The sequence below is a fragment of the Passer domesticus genome, chromosome 5 (assembly GCF_036417665.1).
Source record: "Passer domesticus isolate bPasDom1 chromosome 5, bPasDom1.hap1, whole genome shotgun sequence".
Classification (NCBI taxonomy): Eukaryota; Metazoa; Chordata; class Aves; order Passeriformes; family Passeridae; genus Passer; species Passer domesticus.
The window spans coordinates 47,860,731-47,884,940 of record NC_087478.1 but is presented as its reverse complement, the minus strand read 5'-3'; the positions used below and the strand labels follow the sequence as shown (position 1 = coordinate 47,884,940).

Sequence of the window (24,210 nt, the reverse complement as noted above, 5' to 3'; positions counted from 1 at the left end):
TCTTAGGTGCTGCCTGGTTGTAGTGCTTGCAAGAGTCTCCACAGGAGGTGCAGGGGGGCTTGCAGGAAAGGGGAGAGAGCAGTAGGTTTTTACTCCTAAAAAAATCCTGGAGGTAATCTCCAGTGTGTATCCCCCAGTATGCCCCAATGCCAGCCATGAGCACAGATGAGGAAGGTTGAGATTTGGGTCATGGACCTTAACTTTCCTTGGCCTATAATTTGGACTTGCATCATGGGTGCAAATCCCAGTTTTGCCTGCTGCCTTTCAAAGGAAATTTGAGAGCAACAGGCAGAAGATGGAGTTGTGCAGGGAGCTGAGTTTGCAGTGTGTGTGCAGAGGTAACAGGAAGGATGGCTGTGTATTAGTGATGCAGGCAGTAGAGGCCACTTTGGCTGGTGTGTGTATATTCCTCAGTCCATGAGGAGGGCTGTGCTCACCTCCAGGTGAGCAGTTCTGATCTTGACAAGATGCTGAGGTCAAGTTCTGTTGGGAAAATCTGTATAGTTTTTTTCCATGGAGAAGTCAAAATGGCAACAGCAGGCAACATCTCAGCTGGGAATTGTGGTGGGAGGCTTTAAAAATTAAAGGGCAAGGGGTCTAGTTGCTCAAAGGGCACAGAGTGGACAGTGGTGGGATGAGGCAATATCTATATGTTTCTGTTTGGTTATTCAGTGATAAACTGCTGAAAATGTCTGTTTTCCTTCCTCACATCTCTCAGAAAGAAGAATCCGTCGAGCAGCCAGAGTTCCGCTATGATGAATTCGGTTTCCGAGTTGACAAGGAAGGTAAAACCAATCCTGTCCCTCCCACTTGCGTTGTGTTCAGCCCTTCCCATGCTTTCAAGTGTGGCAGGATTTTGCAGCCATTCTGTGTGGGTAGACAAGTCTTGTCTTTGTGATCAAGTGCATTAGACATGCTGGCCTTGTGGAAGTCCAGAGCATAGGCTATGCAGCAGTCATTTCCATCCCCTTATGCTGTGCCATGGGGAAGAGGGAGAAGAGTTGAAGAGTTACCATTTCCATTAATAGCTGCATGCTGGACAAGGGCAACTTTCCCAGTTCACAGTGGGATCTCCATTGTGTTCAGTAGCACTGCAAGGGCTCATAGCAGGCACAGTGACATGTGCTGTCTTGCTGAAAAACTCATCGCCAAGGAGAGTGGTGGTATGTTCTGCCCACCTCAGCATCTCAAGCAAGGTGTAGGGCAAATTGTAGGGGAAAAACCTACATCTTAGTTTTTCTGCAAGCTATGGAGGCAGACCCTCAAATAGGAGGAGACATGGAGCACTGTTGAAGTTGAACATTAAACTACAAGCTGGCTGCCTTAGCAAAGAGGAAGAGAAAGAAGTAGGAGATGTGGGAATTGTTTCCTGTGCTCTGGGGGTCATTCCCAGGGCTCAGGCTGTATAATGTAAGGGCAGAAGTTCTTTGCATGTGTGCCCTGGGGCACCTTGAGTCATAGAGGATCTCTTTGAAGCAATGACCTGAAGATGAGGACAGAACACAGTGATTTTTTTTCAGCCAGAACATCTGTGTATTATAAAATCAGCCGAAAGATTTGGAGCGCGTTGCTGGGATGTATTATATGATGAAGGACAGAGTGCCTTGTGTCAAACCTATCCTTGTGCTAAAGTATCTATTTTAGGAAGCCAGCCTCAGGCTGAGGTGCTCTCTCATTGTGAATTTGGAAGTGTCCTTATTAAAGCAGTTTTGGTGATTAAATATCCCTCCCCAAAGTTAACATTTTGCACCTCATTACTTCCATGAGTGTATCGCTTCTGCTTTCCAGCTCTGAGGCTTGCTATGCTTTTGTCAGCCTGATTTACAGATCCTTACAAAACCCAGCAGGGTGACTGCTGCCAGGATCTTGTCTAATCCCAGCTACACTGTGGTCTAAATCACAAGTAGAGACTAGAAGCCTGCCGACAGCTTCTTTAGGTCTCAAGGTCCTAAGCTTTCTGCTTATGACCATAACATTTACTGCATGGAGTAGGCAGTTAGAAACCAACCTTTGCCTTTCCATGCTCTGCCTGGGAGATATGAATGTTTTGAATGTGCTTTTTTCAGATGGTCATCCTATTTCCCACCCTGCCATGTGTTCATTTCCTCCCCTGTTCCCTCTCTCACTTGTCTCCATTCCTTTGTCTTCCCTTTGCTGAAGCAGATGGTGCTGAACCAAACTCCAGCAAGCTTCTGGGGGTCCCACTGACAGAGGAGCCACAGCAGAGGCTCAAGTGGCAGGCTCATCTGGAATTCACACACAACCATGATGTGGGCGACCTCACCTGGGACAAAATTGAGGTCACGCTGCCACATTCAGACAAGCTGCGCTCCCTGGTGCTGGCCGGCATCCCACATAGCATGAGGCCACAGGTGAGAATGCTGCCTCTTCTGGGCAGGGCTCCTGCCTGGAGTCAGAGATCATGGAATGGGATCTCTTATGATAGCAGTTGAGAGCCTGCCAGATTATGGCTTTCTGTGCTGAGTGACTTCTGTCTCTGTTCACCCTGCCCCCCCAGCTCTGGATGCGCCTTTCAGGGGCTTTGCAGAAGAAGAGGAACTCAGAGATGTCATATCGAGATATCGTGAAAAACAGCTCTAACGATGAAACCATTGCTGCCAAACAGGTAGGAGATCCTTCCTAGTGCTGAGTGGGAAGAAGGGCAAGATTTGCTTTGTGAGAGGATGTGTGGTTAAATCCTGCTAAAGCTTAATCCTGTAGGGCATATTTCTCCTCTGTTTTGTTGGAAAAACTATTGTTTAGCTCTGCTCTTTCCAAGGACAGCAAGAAAAGGGTTAGGAAATGTGGCAGCAGCTCTCTGGCCACAGATAGCAACTGACAGCTTTCCCAAGCCTTTCTGAGAAAGGCTGTGAGAAGATCAGAGAAAAGAATGAGAAACAATTCTTATCTTAACTTGCTGCACCTGTTGTTGTGAGCATATGGAATGTGTTATGGAAATTGGTTTACCAAAGGGTGGTTTCCAAACTAGCCAATGGTGATTGTGTTTTAATTGAAGGACCAGTGAAGTACACGTGTATCGTAACTGTCTATAAAAGCAATGGGTTTCTTAATTAAGATAGATTGATCAGCCTTCTGTGAATCATGGAGTCAGTGCTAATTATTACCTAGCAGGGGCCCATTGCTACGATATCTGGTGACTGCTGACTTGTACTGCAGCCTAGCCTGAAGGCACAGGGGCTCCCTGCCACGATAAGAAAAATGCTGCAGTTGCATCTCAGCAAACATCCTCATAGTCACTGAGGGAAGGGAAGGATGAAAGGCTGACAGATGCAACTCTGTTGAGATTGTGGCAGCTGCTTTCAGGGCCCTTGTTCCCTCAAACACAATGTTTCTGAACATCTATTAAAGACTATTAAAGGGTGTTTTCCCTCTTCCTTTGACTTCACGGATTTGGCCAGGTTGTTGGTTTTTCTCTGGAATACGTTCGTTGGGAAGCCATGCTTGAAATCCAAGCAGATGTAATTCCCAACTAGTCTATGTTTCCTATCGTCAGTGGTGAAACTAGGGTCTGAGTTTAGGCAAGTATTTCTAGGGATTCAGCAAGCCACTGTCTGCACTGCCATTTTCCCACATGTCAGTGAAGGCTGTTAAACTGACCCCAGATGCTTGGACAGGGACATCTTCTTTGGTGCCTGAGGACTTATGGGTGGGTGTGGGGAGGCAGAGTTCCCTGAGGCAGGGGTCCAGGGGAAGTGCAGAGAGCTGAAAGCAGTTTTTCAGGTGCTGCAAGCTGACTGTCCTTGTTTATGGCTGCCTGACAGATTGAAAAGGACCTGCTACGCACAATGCCCAGCAACGCCTGCTTCTCCAACATGAACAGCATCGGGGTGCCACGGCTGCGCAGGATACTACGGGGACTTGCCTGGCTCTACCCAGACATTGGATATTGTCAGGGCACTGGCATGGTAACCTGCTTTCAGAGTGTCTTTGTGATAGGGATCAGTTTGTCTCTGGTTACTACACCGCAGCAAATTATTTGAGGTAGTGCTGCCAGATACTGTGGTCTCCAGGTGACCTGAAGAGAAATCCCTTCCACCTGGAATACTTTTCCTAAAGAGGGGAGAGCAGAGTAGCACCACACATCCAAAGAAACAGAAGACTTTGATCCATCTGTTGGGGAAGGGGCAGTCATTATACTGAGGAGAAATCCCTTCAGTGTAGAATGCAGTAGAGCTCCTGCAGAAGGAAGATTTTTGTCACCTAGATACTGGTCCACCTCTCCATGTGAGAAAGTGGGGAAAGAATTCCCTCCTAGAACATGAAGTTTTTCTTTCTTCAAAATCCTAGGTGGCTGCCTCTCTGCTACTCTTCTTGGAGGAGGAAGATGCCTTCTGGATGATGTGTGCTATCATTGAGGAATTGGTTCCTGCCTCCTACTTCAGCACCACCCTCATGGGTGTGCAGACAGACCAGCGTGTCCTGCGGCAGCTCATCGTGCAGTACCTGCCCCGCCTGGACAAGCTGCTTCAGGAGCATGACATTGGTAAAAGTGTGCCCTAGAGATTTCTTGCCAGGGTGACATGCAGACAAAGAGCATTGTTCTTTTTCCACAAAGGGGAGCAGCAGGGAGAGGAGCGAACCTCCTGACCCTGGAGGCAATGCATGGAGGAAAGCCCTTAGGAGAGTCCATCTTCACTGGCTGACTGACTTCCTTTGTTGTGATTATTTTCCATGTCTCTGTTCACAGAGCTCTCCCTGATCACCTTGCACTGGTTCCTCACCTCTTTTGCTAGTGTTGTCCACATCAAGCTGCTGCTGCGTATTTGGGACCTCTTCTTCTACGAGGGCTCTCTGGTGCTCTTCCAAGTCACTTTGGGCATGCTAAGTATGAAGGTAATTCCCAACTCCTCTCCCGCCTTTATTGTACTTCAGTGTTTAATTCTGAGATTTAGGGCCAAGAAGGTTTTGTATCCACTTGTATGTGGTTTGGAAGTGTGTTAGGGAGGACAACTTCCTGCTGTCTTCAGAACTGGAAGCTGTGAAAAACTTCACTGAAATTAGAGAATGCTGTTTCCCATGCATACCTCATTTGTTGCCACATAATTGAACCTCATCAGCTGCCACTAGCTGATCTTATCAGTCTAGATCCCAGCCTGAGGGTCCACAGTATTTAAATCTAAACTGAGATACCTTTTGATTTTACACAATCTGGGAAGAAAGAGAAAGCCAAAGTTGTGATCATCTGGGAAGTTTTGGATGGCATTGCTTGAATGCTGTAAGAGATGAGCATTGTCCTGACTGCATTTGATTTGGCTGACCTGATCTTTCCCTTTTCTATGTGAAAAACAGTTTTGTATTCAGTTTGCTGTGTGAAGGGCAAGGTTGATCCTGGTGGGAGTAAGGGGAAGGTAGAGCACAGTTTGACATGGTGCTCTCGAGTGCAGCTCCCATTCTCTTATCCCTAGCAAGATCTGTGCTGTGACCAGCCCTAGTGGTTGGTGCAGAATAGGTTTAAGTTCAGTTTTCCATGCTGATTTGATTTCATTTCAATGGTGAATGCTGTGATTCAAAAAATGCTGGCTAGAATTCTAGGAGGAGAGTGCAATAGAGCAGAAGATGCTGTTCCCCTCTCAAAAGTAGCTAGGACTTTTCCCATTGAAGCTTTTTTTAATGGAATTTTCTAGTTGTACCTGCCCAGGCTGTACATGGAACGTAAAACTGCATCTAGCAGCCTCAGGAGCACAGTTGGCATGTTCACCCCTCCATGAGGTAAAAATGTCTGTTGTTGCAGGAGGATGAGCTGATCCAGTCCGAGAACTCTGCCTCGATCTTCAACACGCTGTCAGACATCCCGAGCCAGATTGAAGACGCGGATGTGTTGCTGCGAGAGGCCATGCGCGTGGCTGGCTCGCTGACGGACGTGGCGGTGGAGACCCAGCGCCGCAAACACCTGGCCTACCTCATCGCTGAGCAGGGCCAGCTGCTCAACTCCAGCACCACGGTCAACAACCTGTCCAAAGTGAGTGCACAGAGTCCCTTTTTACCCCTCCTTACATATTCCCACCCAATTAGCGTTTGTGAGCAGGAGGTCCTGCTGTTTGGGAGGATTTTTGGTTCCAGGATAATTGTTACCCAGTGAAGAAAATGTCAATGACATGCTGCCAGTTCTGTCCTGGTTGATAAATCCCCAGATGAAAGGGATATTGGAACTGATTGTAATTATCATTCATGAGAGTGATGATGAAATGTGATGCATTTCATTAATGGAAACTAAAAGAAACAACATATGCTTTTGGCAGAATTTTCTTGAAGCATACAGAGTAGGAACTGAATTTAATCCATTTGTAAGACACTGGTACACTAAAATAACCTTGGAAGGTAGAGTCAAAAAACAGCAGCAGCTGCTTTTGAGGAGCCAAATTATAAATGCACCTGTTTTTAATCTTAGACTAAAATCTACAGTTGCAGACAAGACATTCAGGCAATTCTAAAATGTAATACCCATCCACTTAGAAATTTATGTCCAATTAAATGTGGAACTGCTTTTTGCAGCAAATAGAATAGAATTAGAGTTAAAATTATTTACATGAATCATGGTTGATTCTTGAACTTCAGTTATGCTTTTGTAATAATTAAGGTATAAATAACCTGTTGCAAGTGGAGCAGGTGGAGCAGTTAAGCTAATTCAATGCATTAGGACTAGAACAACTCCTGTTTAAAACTGCCAGTTCACTGGCCTGCCCCTTCTAGTGGTAGCTGTCAGGACCCCTTGCCCAGAGCTGTCTGGTGTGGAGGGTTGCTTTATTTTATTTCTGAAATCTCTCCTGATGTGTGCACTTTGTTCTCTGTTCCCTCTCCCACAGATTGTGCGACGCAGGACTCAGCGCAGGAAATCCGGCATCACCTCCCTGCTTTTTGGTAAGGACAATCCTCTGCTTTTCGTGTGTAGTTGGTGGCTATAGCAGCTTGGGAAGGAGGGGAGCAGGCAAAGCGGGGAAACATTGGGACAGAGAGATTGGAGAGAAGGGAGTCAGAACTGAAGGATGAGAAGGAAGAAGTGCAGTTTACTACTTAATTTCTTTGATCTGTGCTTAGAACGTAAATTTACCTTAGACAGTCCATGAATTGTGGACCAACAGGAGGTGCAGCTCAGCCCAACTGTAATGTTCTTCTTGCACTGACCAACAGGTCAAAAACATTTTCTGGCAGACCTTCCCCACAGGCTGGATGTGAACTCTCTCTGATGTCACTCTACTCAGGTCAGGAACATCTCTGAAGATCTGAGACAGGGCAGGATGTCTAGTGTGTGAGCCATCAAAATTATAAATGAAAGCATCATTATATTTTCCCTTACTTATTCTGAGAGTTTGATGTTGTTACTTCAACAACAAGGGGAAAAAGTCTTGCTTTTGACTCTTCATTTTCTTCACTTATGAGCCAAGCCAACATATGTGCAGAAAGGGCACAGTCAGAATAGCTTTTGCAGGGGTTTAAGAGTAGCTTATTTCTTGACTCCATAAGAGCCCTTTCTGCTGTAAGCCTCAGTGTCATCACCTTACTTGAAATTGGCTAGCCTTCTTGAAATTGCCACATGTCACCACAGAAATTGTTTTTCCAGAAGAAGACAACATACTGAATTTGCAGGGCTCAAACAGTGTTCCTGTTGTTGTTGAAATGGCCTGAATAAATCTAAAAATGGGCTTTACTGGTCTTTCCATAGAGGAGCTTTTCTGATGTTCTCCAGGAAGCTGATATATTGTCACGGGTTTCCTACAAGCACATAGAGCATTACATATAAAAAATGTGGTGGAATACCCATGATGCTGTAAAGTCAAGCATGCAGAAGTGAAGACATGCAGGAAGGTTGCTTGTGCAATCTGAACTCAGAGCTTTTGTATGTTATGTTATCATACAGTTAGTACAGACTGAACTGTCAGGGAACTTGGCTGCCACACACACCTTTCTTGTGTCTCAGTCTCCTTGACAGTTTGAGTATTTTTATGGTGGTGATAGTGAGTTATGACTTGCACAAAAAACTAAATTTAAAGTTCAAGCTTCAAAATACATCAGTGGTAGAAAAGAGATAATTGATAGAGTTTTATTATTTTATGGGGGCTTCTGTACAATGACCATCATGTGTTTTACCTAACAATATTCTTAGTATTTAAAATGGTGGTTAAAACTGAAAAATTGTCATCCTGCAGCAGTTGACCACAGTGGAAAAATTCAGGCCAAGTGAGAGGAAGGAAAGCTTGTATGTGATAAATTCACCCTCTGCTGGAACTGACAGTCAATCCTAAATGTCAAGTCTGCTTGCCTGTGATAGTTGCTGTGTAGAACTGGTACTTAGCCCTCATCTGGGAGGGAAGGAGAACTTACCCAGAGCTCCATTCTTCTTCCTTAGAGTGAATTCAGATATGGTAGTAACTTGGGCAGAAGTCATAGGAGCACTGTTTAGAAGAGACCTCTCAGTGTCTGTATTCCAATGTCTCCTGCTTGAAGCAGACTCTTGCTCATGCTAAATCAGGTTGGTCAGGGCTTTCTGTAGTTGAATTGAACCAGATTTACAATGCAGGAAGAGAAAGAAATAATGAAAGATTATTTGGTGGAGAGCAGAATGTGCAAGAAGTGTTTTTGTGTTGTGTGGGCATTGAAGCAAGGGAAGGAATACAGAAGAGCTCCTCCTGTGCAGAGCTGTGCAGCTCATCAGTCTTTGCAGGCTCAAAGCAGAGCCTGCTCACGTGTGGCTGATCATGCAGTGTGGCTTCCTGTTTGGAAATGTGTGTGTTGAAGTTTGAAAGTGTTGAGTGCAGTGAGGTGAGTCTGGGGGACACGCCAGCTGCTTTCCTCTGTACCATGCCCACTCTAAGGTGGGAGAGTGTGGAACTTGCTCCCCACATCTCCTGCTTGTGTTTGGCTAGGATTGATCTGAGTGCAGAGGGAAGAGCATGGTGTTTTGGCCAGATGGGACTGAGAGATGACAGAAAGAATCAATGATCTATGTAAATGAGGGCAGCCCACAGAGCTAGTGTAGCTGTGGTTTAGTTTCTTCTCTAGTCACATTCTATTTTAGCAGCATGAAATTTCTGGGAACCCCCAACATCTATGTGCTCACCTATCTATTTTCAGTCTCTGCATCTCTGAATAGTGAGAGTTCTGGCGTGCTCTGTACCTACCCCTGCATACAGAGGAAGAGATTTTGTTATTTTTTTATTGCTTGGACTGGGAGTAACTATGCCCCACAATTTTTCTAGTTCAGAAGCAAAGTTCAATTTTCTCTTAAACTCTGTGTATCTAATGTATCTCAAATAATTGAATGTAGCAAAGAGAAAACAACTATAAAAATAAGTTTATATCTAATTTTGTGCTTTTATTTATGTTTCTAAAGTTTGAGTCTTTTTAATTAGGATCACATGATTAAGAGGTACTCTTAATCACTTTTCAATTAGCAGAAGCTTAATGTGTATAAAGCTGTTGCAGCAGCTTTAGCTCAGGCCATGCTTTATTCATATGGTTTTCTATAATGCTGCTAGGAGATAAGCAGAGTACTAATTTGCTAGCCAGTGATTTACTTGGCTCCTGAATAAAAGTTGTGTTTATACAAATATTGAAGTTCAGTGAATAAATATATCAGTTTAAATGTTAATTTTGTTAATCAAGCTACCACATTTTCAGTATATTATAGAGGGAGCAGAAATAGATATATGAAAGTACACTTTGGACTTAATACAAAATTATTTTTTTAGAAAAATAAGCAAATGGTTCATTGTTCCCAAACACCATGTACTCAATGTTTAAGGCATTTAGATACATTAACTGTCTAAAGAATCCATCCCATCAGGTATCTTTCTGCATTAGGTAATAGACACAGGCTGTCAAAACTCCTGGGGGGATTAGTGATAGTTAAAAGATGCTTTGGTAACTTTTACGTTGGGCTCATGACCATTTCTGTACACCCCAAACATTTGAAGTCTGGCTCTTAAGGAGTTTGAGGTCTCTCGTGTCTCTGACTTCATGACTGGCACAGGAAAGTGGGCTGTTTTGGTTTTTCAGATCTTTTCCAAGACTCGGTGAAGAATGTGCTCTCAGCCTGTGAGTTATACAAATATCAGAAGTAATTAAACCAAAACCTGATTCAGTTTCAAGAGAATTTCAGTTGAAGGGAATTATTGCAAGTTCCCCAGTCTTGTGTCCCACCTTTCAGCTGACTACATATTACAGACACTTCTCTAAAGTAGTACCTTGGTATACTGAGTTTCCATCCCAAAGATGACATATTCCAGTTCCATATGTAGTTTGAAATATCATCTCCCTAAAATTTGATGCAGTCACATTGGTACATATAATTACATTACTGAATAGATTGGCAGTAAGTACCTGCCTTAGTTTAGGATTTCTGATGTTAGGCTTTTTTGGTTTCTTCAGAACCAGTATGTTCTAACAGTAACAAAAAAATAAATACCATGTACTTGCTTTACTTCCCTTGTCTTCCCTCTGGCTGCATGGGCTCCACCAGGGGATGATGATCTGGAGGCACTGAAAGCCAAGAACATCAAGCAGACAGAGCTGGTGGCTGACCTGCGTGAGGCCATTCTCCAGGTGGCACGGCACTTCCAGTGTGTGGATCCCAAGAACTGCATAATTGTGAGTGGAGACAGCTGGATCTGCACTGCTGGGTGCTCCAGGCATGGGTTTTGAGTGTTCAACACAGGACAGGGCTGTTCAAATGCTCTTGAAGTGTGGGCTTGAGAAAGAACATGCCATGTGTAATGGCTGGAGGGTGAGGCTTGCTTAATCCATCTGTGGTGGAGGGCTGTGCTGAGAGGTTGTCTGCTGTCTAGGAGCAGGAAAAGGTTTGGGAATGGGCAGGCAAGCTTTGGCAGATAGCTGGGAGTCACCTGTGCACTTTGATTCCTCTCTGCTCTCATGTGTGGGCCTGCTAGGATCTGACCCCAGACTACAGCATGGAGAGCCACCAGCGGGACCACGAGAACTACGTGGCCTGTTCCCGCAACCGGCGCCGCCGAGCCAAGGCACTGCTGGATTTTGAGCGCCACGACGACGACGAGCTGGGCTTCCGCAAGAACGACATCATTACGGTGTGTCGGCCTGGGGACAGGCACCAGGGGGGACAAGCAGACCCAGCTTGTTAGGGATGCTGTGCTACCTCTCCTGCAGGGAAAGAAGGGGGGAGATAAGCTCAGAGTACAGTTAGGAGCCCAAGAGAAGCAGCTGGTGCTCCTAGGAACTGCCTGGGAATGAGGCAGTGTGTTCCTGTGAGTGTTGTCCTGTGGGTCGTTCTCGCTGCCACCACAAAGTCCCTTTCCTGGCTGCTGTGCAGCTGCGCAAAAGATGGATTTGGTCCAACCCAAGTCCTAGTTTAACACCACACACTGAATTGTAAAAGCGTCCATTTGCATTTAACTGTGAGCATTCTATCGAAAATTGGGGAGAAGAGGATGTTTGCAGTAGCTTTGTGCCCTTGGAGGCCATGAGCTATGTGAGAAGTGAACATTGGCAAAGCAGTTGAGAAGAAGGCAGTTCCTCATTGTGGACACACAGCCAGGCAGCTGTACCCCTTGTGCCACTGCAACCTCTTCAACGGGTATTTTCCACTCCCTCTTTTCCAGATCATTTCCCAGAAGGATGAGCACTGTTGGGTGGGAGAGCTGAATGGACTGAGAGGTGAGAACAGGATGGATTGCACTGGGGAGAGTGGGGCCAGATGCAGAGCATCCATTCATCTACAATAACTGCTCTGGCAGCAAAGGCTCTGCCAGTACCCAGAGTATCTGCCAGGGGCAAAGGAAACGTGTGAGAGCAGTCATGCAGCAGTGACTTGGTCACTTCTTGCAAACAGTAGGTTTTGGCTCCATCCTCCTGGCATGGGGTGGTTTGGGTGCATGTCACCACTGCTGCATGTGGGCAGTGTCCTGCAACTGGCTTTCCTGTGCAGTTGCCTTAGTTATTGTGGTTTTGAGGCAGCTTGCTTCCTTCTTTGGTGGTAGGCCCTATGAATTCCGATGTTTTTTCTCAGCTCCCACTGGGCTTTGTGTAAGGATTTCTCAGTATCTTTGTCAGGCTCATCTCTTTGTTCACTCTTTGTAGGTTGGTTTCCTGCAAAATTTGTGGAGATCTTGGATGAGCGGAGTAAAGAGGTACTTAAAACCCCCACAATTACAAAAGAACTTCACATTTTAAAAAAGGGTTATGTCATAACTAAAAATACCACAGTTGAAAAGAGCCATAGATTTCCTCCTTCAGTCTGTTTGCTTTCTCTGGCCATTGAGTGCTTTGTGATGTGATCAGGCAGCTTATCTTTCTCAACCTGTTTGCTCAACTTCCTCATGCTGACCAAGTGGAGAGTGAAGGCCCCAGAGGGCTGCCAAGGCACCTGTGTGAGATGCCCAGGGTTGCAAGGACCCTAGAGATGAGGAAGCAGGGGCAGTGTTTCTGTCTGCTCCCAGCTGCCTGTGTTCTTTTACTCCTTTGAGGCTGTACCTATGGATCCTGCTCATGCTTTGTGACCATGACAGTAAATTCTCCCCAAGCAGCTGTGCCCAAGGTGACAATCTGTCTTAGTTCCTCTCACAGCTGGCAGTGATAGGATGGCACTTATCTATAGCAGATACTTCAATATGTCCTCAAGATTCAGGTTGTGTGTGTGAGACAAACATTAGCAGCTGTTGACCTCAGCAGTTTTCAGGGGAAGTGGAGAAGGCCCAGTTCTCTCTCTTCTGAGCATTTGGGGAGTGAGGAAGAGCTGAAAGGCTGACCCAAGTCCCACTAGAGAAGCCCCCAGAGAGATGTCAGTATTGACACATTGCTTCCTTCCCCCTCTCTCAGGGCTGGCTCCTTAGATGCAGATCACCTCTCTGTGCAGAGAAATGTCCTGCACTGCTGAGTGTTTCTGCTCCTAACTGTGGAAACAAGAGAGGATCCCATTTATGGGAGTGTTAGCAGAGTGTCAGCATGATACCTCAAAGTGGTGTTTCCCCTGGCCTGGAAATTCCTATTTGATTCTGTTTGTCTTGACTTTTAGCGGCTTACAGAGTCCCAGAGACCCTCAGTGCATGTCCCTCTCCACACCTTAGCTCAGTCAGCATCACACCATCACATTCTTATGTGCTGGATGCTGCTGGGGTGACTTGTGGGGTCTCCTGGGCACCATCTGAAGAAAAAGGTCTCAGGACATCCCCTGCAGTAGCACAGAACATGGGGCCTTATGCAAGAGCATGACAGGTAGAGGAAGGGGAAGAGGTTCTGGCAGGCACCCACTCCCTGGGAGTGGAGTTGGTCTGTGCAGAGGCATAGGTGAGTGGACACCTCCATGCTCTGCCCCCTGAGAGCTGGCTCTTCCTGTTCCCCAGTACTCCATCGCTGGAGATGACTCTGTCACAGAGGGAGTGACAGACTTGGTGCGAGGGACGCTCTGTCCAGCCTTGAAGTCCATATTTGAGCACGGATTGAAGAAGCCATCTCTGCTGGGGGGGGCCTGCCACCCTTGGCTGTTCATTGAAGAGGTGAGGTGTCCCAGTTCCTTTTGTGGGGCAGTGTTGCCAGAAGGCTGAGGTGAGGGGTTGTAGGGCAGGCGTGCTGAGTGTCCCTCTGCTCCTCCAGGCTGCAAGCCGGGAAGTGGAACGGGACTTTGACTCCGTGTATTCTCGCCTTGTGCTCTGCAAGACTTACAGGTGTGTGCCCTGCTCCTCCGTGCTCATCAAACTGATGCTGCTCTGCACCTTGGCAAGGCTCATGGTCTGCCCCATGCTCCTGTGGGTGTGGTGTCAGCAGGCTGCTGTGCCTGTGCTGACCTGGGGCTGGCAGTGGCTCTTGTCCTCTCCCCTGGGCCCCTGTATTTGTTTCTGGGTCTGTATCTGGCTCTCGTGGCTGCAGGGGCACCTCTGGGCTCAGCAGTAGCATGAGAGCTGTTGGGGTATGAAGCAGGAAAGGCCTGCATGTGCTCAGGGTGACTGGAGCTAGTTGGATCTCTGCTGTGATCTTTACAGGCTTGATGAAGATGGCAAAGTCCTCACTCCAGAGGAGCTGCTTTACCGGGTGAGTGCTGCCCCAAGCCCAGCCAGAGCCCAGCTCCTACTTTGGGGACATTTCCTGTGGAGACTGTTGGAGAGAGATGCTCCAGAGTCTCCTAGACCTTCCCTTAGCCCCTCTGGTGCTAGCAGGGGGCACTGGTGGGAGTGGGAGCTCCAGGGAGGGCAGCATTTGGCTGTATTGCTGAAGTGGCTGCCCAGCAGTAACCACACCTTCCCTCCCTGCAGGCAGTTCAGGCTGTGAACATGACACACGATGCTGCACATGCACAGATGGATGTGAAGCTTCGTTCTCTTATCTGTGTTGGACTCAAGTGAGTCATCTGGCCCTGGTACCCTCGGCATTTTGGCTGCAAAGAGCTTGGGAAGGGACAGAGTGGGCTTAAGGGCAGCAGTGGTTTCAATCTTAGGCCACAGCATCATTTATCCCCCCTCTCACTGCAGCCACTGGGAGACACTTGTTCCTTGTGCATTGTGCTGGCCTGATTCCTAGCTGGAAGAAGGAGCTCCTGTTGTATGGGGTGGCTCACAAAAGTTTACGGGATTATCCTATTCCTGCTGGGAACAGGGCTGTGGATGGGGGTCAAGGCTTGGCCTGAAAACAGACTGCCCCAGAGGGATGGGTTTCTTTCCTGGCTGCAGCTGAGTAACAAGCCTATACCCCGTTGTTGCAGCGAGCAGGTGCTGCACTTGTGGCTGGAGGTGCTGTGCTCAAGCCTGCAGACCGTGGAGAAGTGGTTCCATCCCTGGTCGTTCCTGCGCAGTCCTGGCTGGGTGCAGATCAAATGTGAGCTGAGGTGAGTGTCCCCATGGCATGTCCCCATGCCAGTGTCTGAATAGATTTCCCCCTCCTCTGCAGGAGGTGGCCCTCACTATGGCTGGGTTTGGGCCCTCTCCAGTGAGTTGCAGCGTGGGCTGCCCAGACATCCCAGCCATAGACATTTCCTGCTGTGTGCTGAGGCAGCAGGAAAGCTCTGGACAGTTTATTGTGAGGCACTGTGCCTGCCTGATCCAAGAGCAGAGCTTGGCTCCTGGGGTCCTGTTGTGACAAGCAGGCAGCCTTTGCCTGCCTCCTGCTACTCTGATGGAGAGTTTGCCTTTTCAACCCCACTGCTCTCCATGTCCTTTGCCAGGCACTCTAAGTCCAAGCAGGGAGCAGGGAATGTCCTAGGGAGACAGTTGGGCAGTCATTGGCTGGGAAGGATTCAGTCACCCACTGACTCCCTGGTTAGGTGAGGGAGTGGTGTTGGGGGCTGAAAGCAGCTTTAGTGCCTGAGCTTGCACAAGGCAGTCACTTGGAGCCCAGGGCACACATCCCTGTCCAGGCATCCATGCTCCTGGCCCTCCTGCACTCTGCAAAGCCAGGTGAAGTCCCAGGGAGCTGGAAGGAAAATCCCATGGCATCACCACTGCCCCAGCCTGGTTCCTGCTGTGTTCAGTGGAAGCTGGCTTTTGTGTGCACCACCCACTTGCCTCAGGCCCCAGTGAGAGCATCTGTAGCCAGAGCAGGCCTGTGTGTGCACACTTCAGGCTGTCTTGTTCTCAGCCTGCTGCTGAATGGGAGGGGTTTCTGCCCCCTCTGGGCTGCAGTGTCCCACAGCAGGGGGGCAGTGCCAGTGGGCACAGCCAAAGGACTGAGTGGGACTGGTTCATGTCTTATGTCCTACTTCTCCCAGCCAGCAAGGGAGCACCCCGTGCCAGCCCCTTTGAGCACTTCTGCTGCTTTTTGCAGCACTTCTTTTGCTCCAGGGAGAGGGAGGGCACTGCAGAACTCTGAGGTGCTGCAGGAAGGGGCCTGCTTTCTAGAGGAAGCTGCTATCTGCCATTGCCAGCTGTGTGCAGCCCTGAGCCAGGCATGTCTGCTGTTCCCCAGAGCCCGGGGCTGCCTCCTTGTGCTGCCCTGTGCTGCTGCTCCAGGCTCTGTAGGGGCTGCACTTGAGTCACATCTTCAAGCTCCTTCTTCCAGCCTGGGCCTGGGAGGATGTGAAGCCCAGCGAGAAGGGGGAAGCAATGAGTGACTGCTGCTGTCTTTTCAACACCATCAAACAAGGAATTTCATGCTTGTGAGCTTAGTGGCAGGCCAGGACAAGCTGGGGAGACAGTGTGTTTGTGTGCCTGGGGCAGCAGTTTTGGCAAAGGCTGGGAGTGTGGTCTGGGGGATCCATTTTAACATTGCTCTCTTCTGGTTTTGTTGCAGAGTCCTCGGCAAATTTGCTTTCAGCCTCTCTCAGGACTGGGAGCTGCCAATAAAGAGGGAGGTGAGTAGGTGGCATCTCTCATTCTTTCACTCAGCCAGGGGCTTCACTTACTGCCTCCCTCTCCCAGCTTTGTGCTTCAGCCCATCATCTGCCTCCTCTGGAGCCAGCTCCTCTGGAGCCAGCTGTGGATGGGGCTGCTTTCTCTGCCAGGGCAGGAGCTGTGGGGCAGTGGTGGCAGAGGGGACAGCCTGCTCTGCCCAGCTGGGGCAGAGGGAAGTGTCAGGCTCCCTTTCCCCAGTGCTCTCCAAACCAAAGGCCTCCCCCTGTGCCAGCTGTGCAAAGGTGGGAAGTGCAGGAAGCTGCTCTGGGTGCCAGAGCCTCCGTGTGCTGAGGCTCTGCCCGCAGACAAAACCTCTCCTTTTCTGGGTGTGGTGCACTGACCTGGGTCTCTGTGTCATCCTGCAGGAGAAGGAGAAGAAGCCACTGAAGGAAGGGGTGCAAGACATGCTCGTGAAGCACCATCTCTTCAGCTGGGACATAGATGGGTGACCCCCACCCCGCCCCATCCTGGGGACCTTCTCAATGGCCACACTCCTCTCCTCCACCCCCTCATGTCTCACCCCCCACCCTTCCCCACCCCACCCACTTGTGTCTGTGACAAAATCCCCCCTGGGGGCTGCCAAACCACCTGGGACAGATGGAGCAGTGCCAGGAGGCTGAGCTGCAGACCCAAGGGGGCTGGTGGTTGAGGGCGATGCTGCAAAGGGACAAGTGTGTCCTGGCTACTAAAAGCAAGTGCCCCCTCCCAGTTTTCCACATCTCTGCCACCCCTATCTTCTGCTTTCTCAGCCCTGCCTCCCCACCAGTGCCCAGGGGAGGCATTGTGCTCTGCCCCATGGTCACATGTGGGGATGTGAGCGTTCTGTGGCTGGAGCTGTGGGGAAGAGATGGCCCTTTTGGGGTGGCTTTGATCCATGAGAGCTGGTGCCACTGACACTTGGCACTGCAGCTGCATGTGGAATTGGGCTGGTGAGAGACTCACTGCTGTACAGGAGCAGGGAGAGCACATCCCCTCCCCATGGCAGCCAAGGGCTCCCCTCTGCGGGGGAGACATGTACAAGTTCCTTTGACTTGGAGCTAAGAAGGGGGAACTGGCATCAGTTTCATCCCACCTCCCTGGCACTGGTGTGGGGTGTTGACAGGAGTTGCCCAAATTTACCAGCCTGTTACCACTGTAACAGCCTTAGAGGATGGTCATTGTCTACTCTGGGAGCAGACAAAAACCACCTCTCCTCTAAACAAGAGTGTTTCATGCTGTTGTTTTAGTCTCGAGATGATTTTTACTGTTAACCAAAAAGCTGTACATTTACTCCAGGAACATGTATATTTTGGCACCGTTGTAGCTCAGGACAAGGTTTAGGTTGGAGCTGGCTCAGGGAGACTAACTCGTCCTCCTTGCCCTGCGATGGCAACGGGGACGTGGGTCAGGAGTGGAGAATTGCTGCTTTGTGGTGGCTCTGGATGCAGAGTCTGTGACTTTCTACTGAAAGCGCTTGTCTGTGAGCACAAACTACTGATGGGATGACACTAGATTCTTACTTTATTTGGTGGGTTTGTAAATAAAAACTGCGTCTTGGGAGAGTGCTGGGCTTTGTCTTTTTTTTTTTTTTTTGACTTGGTTTAATTTTTCCTTTCTGCCATTTGACAGTGGCAATCCCATTTCTGTGCTGGCACTGAGGGAGCTCCTTGCATTGAGCAGCTCACAAGGTCAGGCAGCAGCCAGGGCAGAGCCAGTTCTGCTGCCAGCCCTAAGAGCAGGTCCACAGCAGAGCCCCAGAAAAGCCAGAAATACTGGAAACTATGGGTTGTAGGAACACTGTGGAGGGAGGACCCTTAGGAAAGGCAGAGGGGATAGCAGAAAGCAGGGCTGGGTGGTGGGGACAGCAGTGTTGTCTGTACAACAAGTGTCTCTGGAAAAAGCAGGTGTAGGCCGAGCTGCAAAGTGGGACAGTAAGAGGGCACAGACCCTTGGGAGAACTGTGTTAGAAGTCCAAGCTTGTGGGAGGGTGGAAGTTGCAGCATATATTCTGATTTGAAAGTGAGTGTCTTCAGTGAAGATAATTCCTCTGGAGTGTGGCTGCAGAAGGGGCAGTGTCACCTCACCACCACCTGCAGTCCTGACCAGCCTGCTGGGCTGGGGGAGACAAACAGCTGTCCCTGGTAAAACCTGCCTCTGGTTGCAGGGGAGGTAATTTCCATACACTGAGGGAATCTCCCTGCAGCTGAGAAGGATGAGCCACCACCACTTAAGCTGCTTTTTCCAGGTTTGAGAAAGTCACAGAGGGATCACCCACCCTTAGCTGGAAAAGGCAGAATGGCCCCAAGCCCTCCCACCAGCATAGCAGAGAAGTTTTTGAGAATGTGGCTGTTTGGAATTTTTTTAATAAAATGGATTTTTTTTCTTCAAATATTTGTAACTGAAAAAATAATTCAATTTAAAGATCCATTCTCTCCCCCATTAACTTGTCACTTTTATCCTTTTCCAGTTGAATACTCGCTCTGGATCTGATGCCCCAACACCATCCAACTGTGATGGTGCTGATCACCCCTCGCCAGTGGCTGCATAGTGGAAGGGAGAGTGCGTGCTAGTCAAATACACATTACAAACAAGTAGTGGTTACAGCAGAAAGATTCAGGATTACATTCAAGGTAAGAGGCAGAACATCAGACTTCGTTTTTCCCAATGGGTGCAAAAATGTACGTCCAGGGGAATACCTCTTCCAACAAAGAACTATAGAACTATTATTCAAAGAAATAATAGTAAGAAAGCAGAGAACTGGGCAAGCCTGCTCTGGGCACTGCTTGGGGAAAAGACTTTCTAACATTTCCGGGGCTGAGGCACCACCTTCCCCTCTGCCCACAGGCACAGGCTTAGCACTCACTCTCCTGGCAGAAGTCCCTTGTGCGGAGGGGCTCCCACAGGTCAGCCGGGCTCCTCAGGACATGAGGCTCATGGTTCTGTATCCTCTGGGCTCCTTGAAGCTCTCCAGCCAATGCAAGTATGTTGGGCAAAATCAGGGTCATTAAATTCCTACAGTTTCACACCTGATGATGGTGGATGGGTAAAGGTGAAAGGGAGCAGCTGTGAGCTCAGCCTTCCACCAGCAATCTCTGGGAAGGGCTACACTGCTATCAGGCATTGGCATCTCTCTGCCAATCACTGGAGTACCTGGCTGGGGCAAGGAACCAGGCTGGAGTGCTCCCACCTTCTCTAGGAGCTCATTGCATTGATCACTTTAGTGATCATTTCCTGCTTTATTTAAGAGCTGCAGAACTGAAATTGTAAGAAATCACACAGCTGGTTTCTGTGGGGACTACTGCAACTATGGGCTGAAGAACCTGATTTTGCTTGAGTCTGACAAACAGGCTGCCTTACATTTTTCCCCTAGCATCTCAGAGATCCTCATTCCCCCCATACTTTCCTCCTTAGGAACTCCTTGTCTCCTGCCCTACAGCTGGGCAGCTGCCCAGGCAGAGCTGGTGAAAGCTCTTTAAGGTGATTGCTAAGTACTCACTGCTCCCAGTGAGTACCTGGGCTGCACCAGGAGAGAATTCAGGGAGGGCTCAGGAGGATAAAGGGGGTGCTCACCAGACTCTTTTTTTCTGATTTTTAGGATGTGACACTGTAGCTTGAGGAATAGAAAGCCTCTGAGGAAGGGAGGAGGGGGGTGGTGTCCTCCCCAACCCGGACACTGAGGAAGGCAGATAAGAGGCTCCAACTTGCTTGCAGCTCAGGGCCAGAGGAGAGAGGAGGGGAAAGAAAGGAAGCTGCCAGCAGGCTCCCCCTGCTAATGATTAAGAAAGTGGCTCTCCATGCAGTTAACAAGCAAAGGGCTCAGGAAAGCAGGAGTGTCTCCCAGCTGCAAACAGGCGTGACCCCACCCAGCTGCCAGTTCAGTGGCTGAAGGAGAGCACATTGTGCAGGGTTGGCATTTACCTGCCTCACCATGGAGCAGAGGTACCAGCACCCCTGTGGCACAGCCTCTCCCTGGGATGAGGACCAGGTACCAAAGTTGTAGGGAAGCAGCACGTGGCTCACAGCTACCCCTCCCCAGCAAGAAGCTCTGCGGCCCAGGGTGGGGGAAAGGTGGGGACAGCATCCTCAAGGAGATACTGAGAAGGATGGCAGCTGATCCTTTAATTGCCTGAGCAGGTCAGTACCTCAGTCTGCATGACTTCAGAAGCCACAGCTTCCCCCGCCTCACTCAGCACAAGCAGCCTGGACCCAGCTCAGGGCCAAAGCAGGAACAGCCTTGTGGCGAGGTGGCCACATGCACGTAAACCGTGTCCCACCTGCTCAGTGTGGCCGTGCATTGCTACTGACACAGGAATTCTGAAGTAACAGGAGTAACAGCATAAGAGTGAGCCACAGGCCTGGTGTTCCACCACGGAGCCCTGCCCAAGCAGTAGCATCATCATGGCTCTGAGGTGCTGGGGCTTGTCCACCCACTCCTCAGTCTGCAGTTGCCCCAAGGCACCAGCCTGGGGCCCTGCAGGGACACAGGGCACCAGCTCAAAGTAAGCAGCCATTTACTTTTGCCTTTTACCCTGTGGGACTGAAGGGGGGGAAAGCAGAGGTCAGCTGCCCAACACTTGCTTTCAGGGTCCTCCCCAGAAAGGGGCCCTCACAGTCACTGAGCCAGGACCTAAGCTGTGCCACACAACACCACTCCTGCAGTCCCACTTCCCCTTCCTTGCCTGTGGGGTCCAACATCCACTGCCAGCTGCTGCTTTCCACTGGGCCACGTGCTACGGTGAGGCACCAGCACAGCAAAGGCAGAGACAGATTGCACGTGGCCCCCAGTGATATGTTACTGATCAGCTGTGCCCCTCACCCGCTCCCCAGGCGCCTTCGTGTCCCTGCCCAGGCTGACTGCCCTGCTCACCTGGGGACGTCACAGGTGCCGTGAGAGCCGGGGGCAATGGGCTGTGCCTGACAGCAGTTTTAACATATAAGGACCTGATTTTAGCACCTTAAAAAACCGTTTTGCCACCCAAAGTGAGTGAAGCTAGCAGGCAGGCCTCTGCCAAGCTCAGCAATATTTGGGAAACCAGCTTAGACATTACCAGGTTGGTGGGGAGCCCTGGTTCCCTTTGGCTACATTTAGAGAAGGTGCCTGTTCTGCCCAGCTCCTCCCAGCCCTGTGGCAGATCAGACCCTCCCCTGAGAGATGGCAGGTGGTGCAGAGGGCAGCTGCTCTGGGCCCCAGCCAGCCCTCCTGCCTTTGTGTCCTGCTCCAGAGGTAGAATCCCCTTCCACAACCGTTAAGACCAACCATGCTGGGGGAGCACAACCCCCTTTATCCGCCAATCCCAGGAAGGCGCAGAGTGCTGCTTCTGGAAACAGCTCAGGCCCAGTCATGCTCTGTCCCACTGAGGGAACAATGTGCTGCCATTGCTCCTGCCTGGAGGACCAGGGGCTGCTGGCTCTGCTCTCACCCCAGCTGGGCCAGGCTCTGTGGAGTGGGCAGGAGGCCACCAGCCCCACAGCTCCTTCTGCCCCTTGTCCCCACCCCAGCAGCCATTTCCCTGCCTGGCCTGGCCCACTGCCGGCTTCACGCAGGAAGGACACTGTTAGGGGAGGAGTACAAATACTAGGAGCTCTTTCTTTTTTCTTTTTTTTGGTTGACTGGCCTCTTCCCTCTGCATGCCTGTGCCCTCCCACTCCCATTCCCTTCAGTCTCTGCTCACAGAATTACAAGCAAGAATCCCAGTGCAGCTGCAGATCATGTCCATCAAGAAAGTCTGTGGAAAAGAGGCTGGGAGCCGTGCTGCTCAGGGGAGCCAGGCTCATGACAGAACCCCCTGGCAGCTCCAGCCAGTCCATGCTGTCCAAGTTAGCCTCAGCCAGATCCAGGGCTATGCCCCCAGATGGCTCGTGAGCAAAGTGCAATTCCGAGGTGTCCATAGGTGAAGGCGGGTGGTCCAGGATGGCCGAGCTGCTCAGCATCTCACTGTGGAGGTCATCAATGAGGGACAGGGGCTCGGGCCCGTCGTGGCCTGCCGTCAGCAGCGGGAGGCCGGTGCTGCTCTCCAGGAAGTCCTCCAGGCGGCCCACGAGCACCGGCTGCCCCAGGGACACCGGCACCGCCAGCTCGGAGGAGTGGTGGCTGCTGGGCGGTGGGGAACACGCCGGGGCCACGGGTGGTTCTTTCCCAGCTGGAGACGACTGGTCCTTGAAGTCAGCAGAAATCTCTGTAGAGAGAACAAACAGGCCAGGTAAGGAAAAGTCTGGCTGAACACCAGAAGGATCCCTCCCACCCACCAGGGCCACAGACACCGTCCCCAGACTAAGCCATCACTGACCACCAGCTGGGATGAGAAAACATCCTGTGCCCATGCTTGCCTCACTATGGGGAGTTTTCAGCCCACCTCCACAAAATCCCATCTCTGTCCAGTATCTCAGAAGTGATGTGCCTGAATCTGATGCAGCAGAACCATCAAGAATCACAGAATCATATTAAGGCCTGACTGACATCTCCCTTGGTGCCATAATGACTACTGCTAAAGGCACTGGTTGGGACACTGGAGAAGAGCATAAGGCCATGACAGACTCTGCCCTCTGTGCTCTGCAATTCCCAGACTCAGACCCAGGGATGTGGGAAATGCTGGCTTTGTCTCCTTACCTCCACTTTCGATGAGGATATCAAACAGGTCGTCCATCTGCTGGCTGGAACAGCCATTCTCCTGGGGAGAGCAAGTGCAGGATTAGCTTCCTATTTACCAGGGGAGCTTCCACCTCCAGCAACACCCTTGGCTGCTGGCTCTCCTCCCTTGCCCCAGGGGCTGTTTTCTAGCAAGAATGAGCACACCATGAATGAGCACACCATGATGTGGCACCAGTCCTCTGTTACTGGCTGGGAAAGTATGGTCAGCAACAGCAATGAATGGCTTGGGATTTTTCACCTGTGATTTAGGGTTCGCCCCAAACCCTCCAGAGGGCACTCAACGAGAAAGGTGCAGTTGTGTCTCCATTCCCTATCACTGGCCCACATCAAGAAACTAAATAGATTTACAATGGCAACTTTTCATCTGCTCTTCAAGGAAACCAGGGAGAACAACTGCTCTCACCTGGGCCTTTGGCTGTTGCTTCACGGCCTCTTCATAGCCTGGTGGTGGCTCTTTCATTGGGACCGAGGGAACAGGAAGAGGAGGTGGAGGAGTTCCAAAAAGCGGCGTGTGCTGTTGCTGCTCCAGGTCCATCTGGGAGGGGGAAGGTGCAGCAGGAGAGCCAGGCTGCGATGAGGACTGTTTAGAATGAAGGCAGAAGAGGGAATGAATGCAAATCAGGGAAAAGTCCTGATCAACAAAAATCCTACATCTACTCCTGTCTCACAGCTGCTTTGAGAGACCATCACCTCTCCCTGTGAGCACTGCACAGCAGTCTGCACTGCTCTGCCCACAGCAGCCTGCCTCCTTCCCTGGACTCTGTGCACTTTGCCCTGACTGCAGGGGAAGAAGACAAATTTCCCGTCGACTCACAGCTGGAAATCTTTAGCTGTTTTTTCCAATGCTAAAACAGCCACACCACAAACCACCTCCTGACTTCTCCTGGACGGGGAGAGCCTTATCCATCCAAGCAGGGGATTCCTGCAGCACTTTGGAGAGAAAGGGCATTTCCCTTGAGTGTTCAGCCTACTCTGTGCAATATATCCAGGGCCTGCCTTCTACCCACCTCCCTCGACAGTGCCTGCTTTGGAGTCACAAGCCAGCTTCACTTAGCAGCAAGTTTCACAGCCTGCTGGTGGGCAGAGAGCACCAGAGCACTCAGCAGCACCAGAGCTCCAAAGGAAACCCCAAGTGTTGCAGGAAGTGGTGCTCATGACTCAGCTTTACCAGATGAATCAGCACATAACTGCCCCTAAGGAGGAGGATCAGGCCTTTCCCTCTCCAGCAGCTTTGCATGACCCACACAGAATCTTGCTCCCCTAGAGCAGCAAACC

At 50.0% G+C, this 24,210-nt stretch overlaps 2 protein-coding genes across 10 annotated transcripts in view; one reads left to right on the top strand and one right to left on the bottom strand.

The window, feature by feature from the left end:
* Nucleotides 1–17,848, top strand: part of SGSM3 (small G protein signaling modulator 3) — a 29,295-nt gene extending 11,447 nt beyond the window's left edge. For all 8 annotated transcript variants that reach the window (XM_064420159.1, XM_064420163.1, XM_064420160.1 and 5 more), the window contains 19 exons: nt 719–785; nt 2,164–2,372; nt 2,519–2,626; nt 3,783–3,926; nt 4,309–4,504; nt 4,709–4,854; nt 5,753–5,980; nt 6,825–6,879; nt 10,478–10,605; nt 10,905–11,060; nt 11,592–11,646; nt 12,070–12,119; nt 13,332–13,484; nt 13,582–13,652; nt 13,968–14,016; nt 14,238–14,323; nt 14,684–14,806; nt 16,207–16,267; nt 16,673–17,848. In XM_064420159.1, the coding sequence (XP_064276229.1) occupies nt 719–785; nt 2,164–2,372; nt 2,519–2,626; nt 3,783–3,926; nt 4,309–4,504; nt 4,709–4,854; nt 5,753–5,980; nt 6,825–6,879; nt 10,478–10,605; nt 10,905–11,060; nt 11,592–11,646; nt 12,070–12,119; nt 13,332–13,484; nt 13,582–13,652; nt 13,968–14,016; nt 14,238–14,323; nt 14,684–14,806; nt 16,207–16,267; nt 16,673–16,756 (2,169 nt within the window). In that variant the 3' untranslated portion in view covers nt 16,757–17,848. The remainder of the gene's footprint in view (nt 1–718; nt 786–2,163; nt 2,373–2,518; nt 2,627–3,782; nt 3,927–4,308; nt 4,505–4,708; nt 4,855–5,752; nt 5,981–6,824; nt 6,880–10,477; nt 10,606–10,904; nt 11,061–11,591; nt 11,647–12,069; nt 12,120–13,331; nt 13,485–13,581; nt 13,653–13,967; nt 14,017–14,237; nt 14,324–14,683; nt 14,807–16,206; nt 16,268–16,672) is intronic.
* Nucleotides 17,849–18,629: 781 nt separating this feature from the next.
* The window catches only part of MRTFA (myocardin related transcription factor A), a 76,592-nt gene continuing 71,011 nt past the window's right edge, over nt 18,630–24,210 (bottom strand). For both annotated transcript variants that reach the window (XM_064420158.1, XM_064420157.1), the window contains exons 12-14: nt 23,339–23,515; nt 22,894–22,954; nt 18,630–22,462 (exon numbers count right to left, since the gene is read on the bottom strand). In XM_064420158.1, the coding sequence (XP_064276228.1) occupies nt 21,963–22,462; nt 22,894–22,954; nt 23,339–23,515 (738 nt within the window). In that variant the 3' untranslated portion in view covers nt 18,630–21,962. The remainder of the gene's footprint in view (nt 22,463–22,893; nt 22,955–23,338; nt 23,516–24,210) is intronic.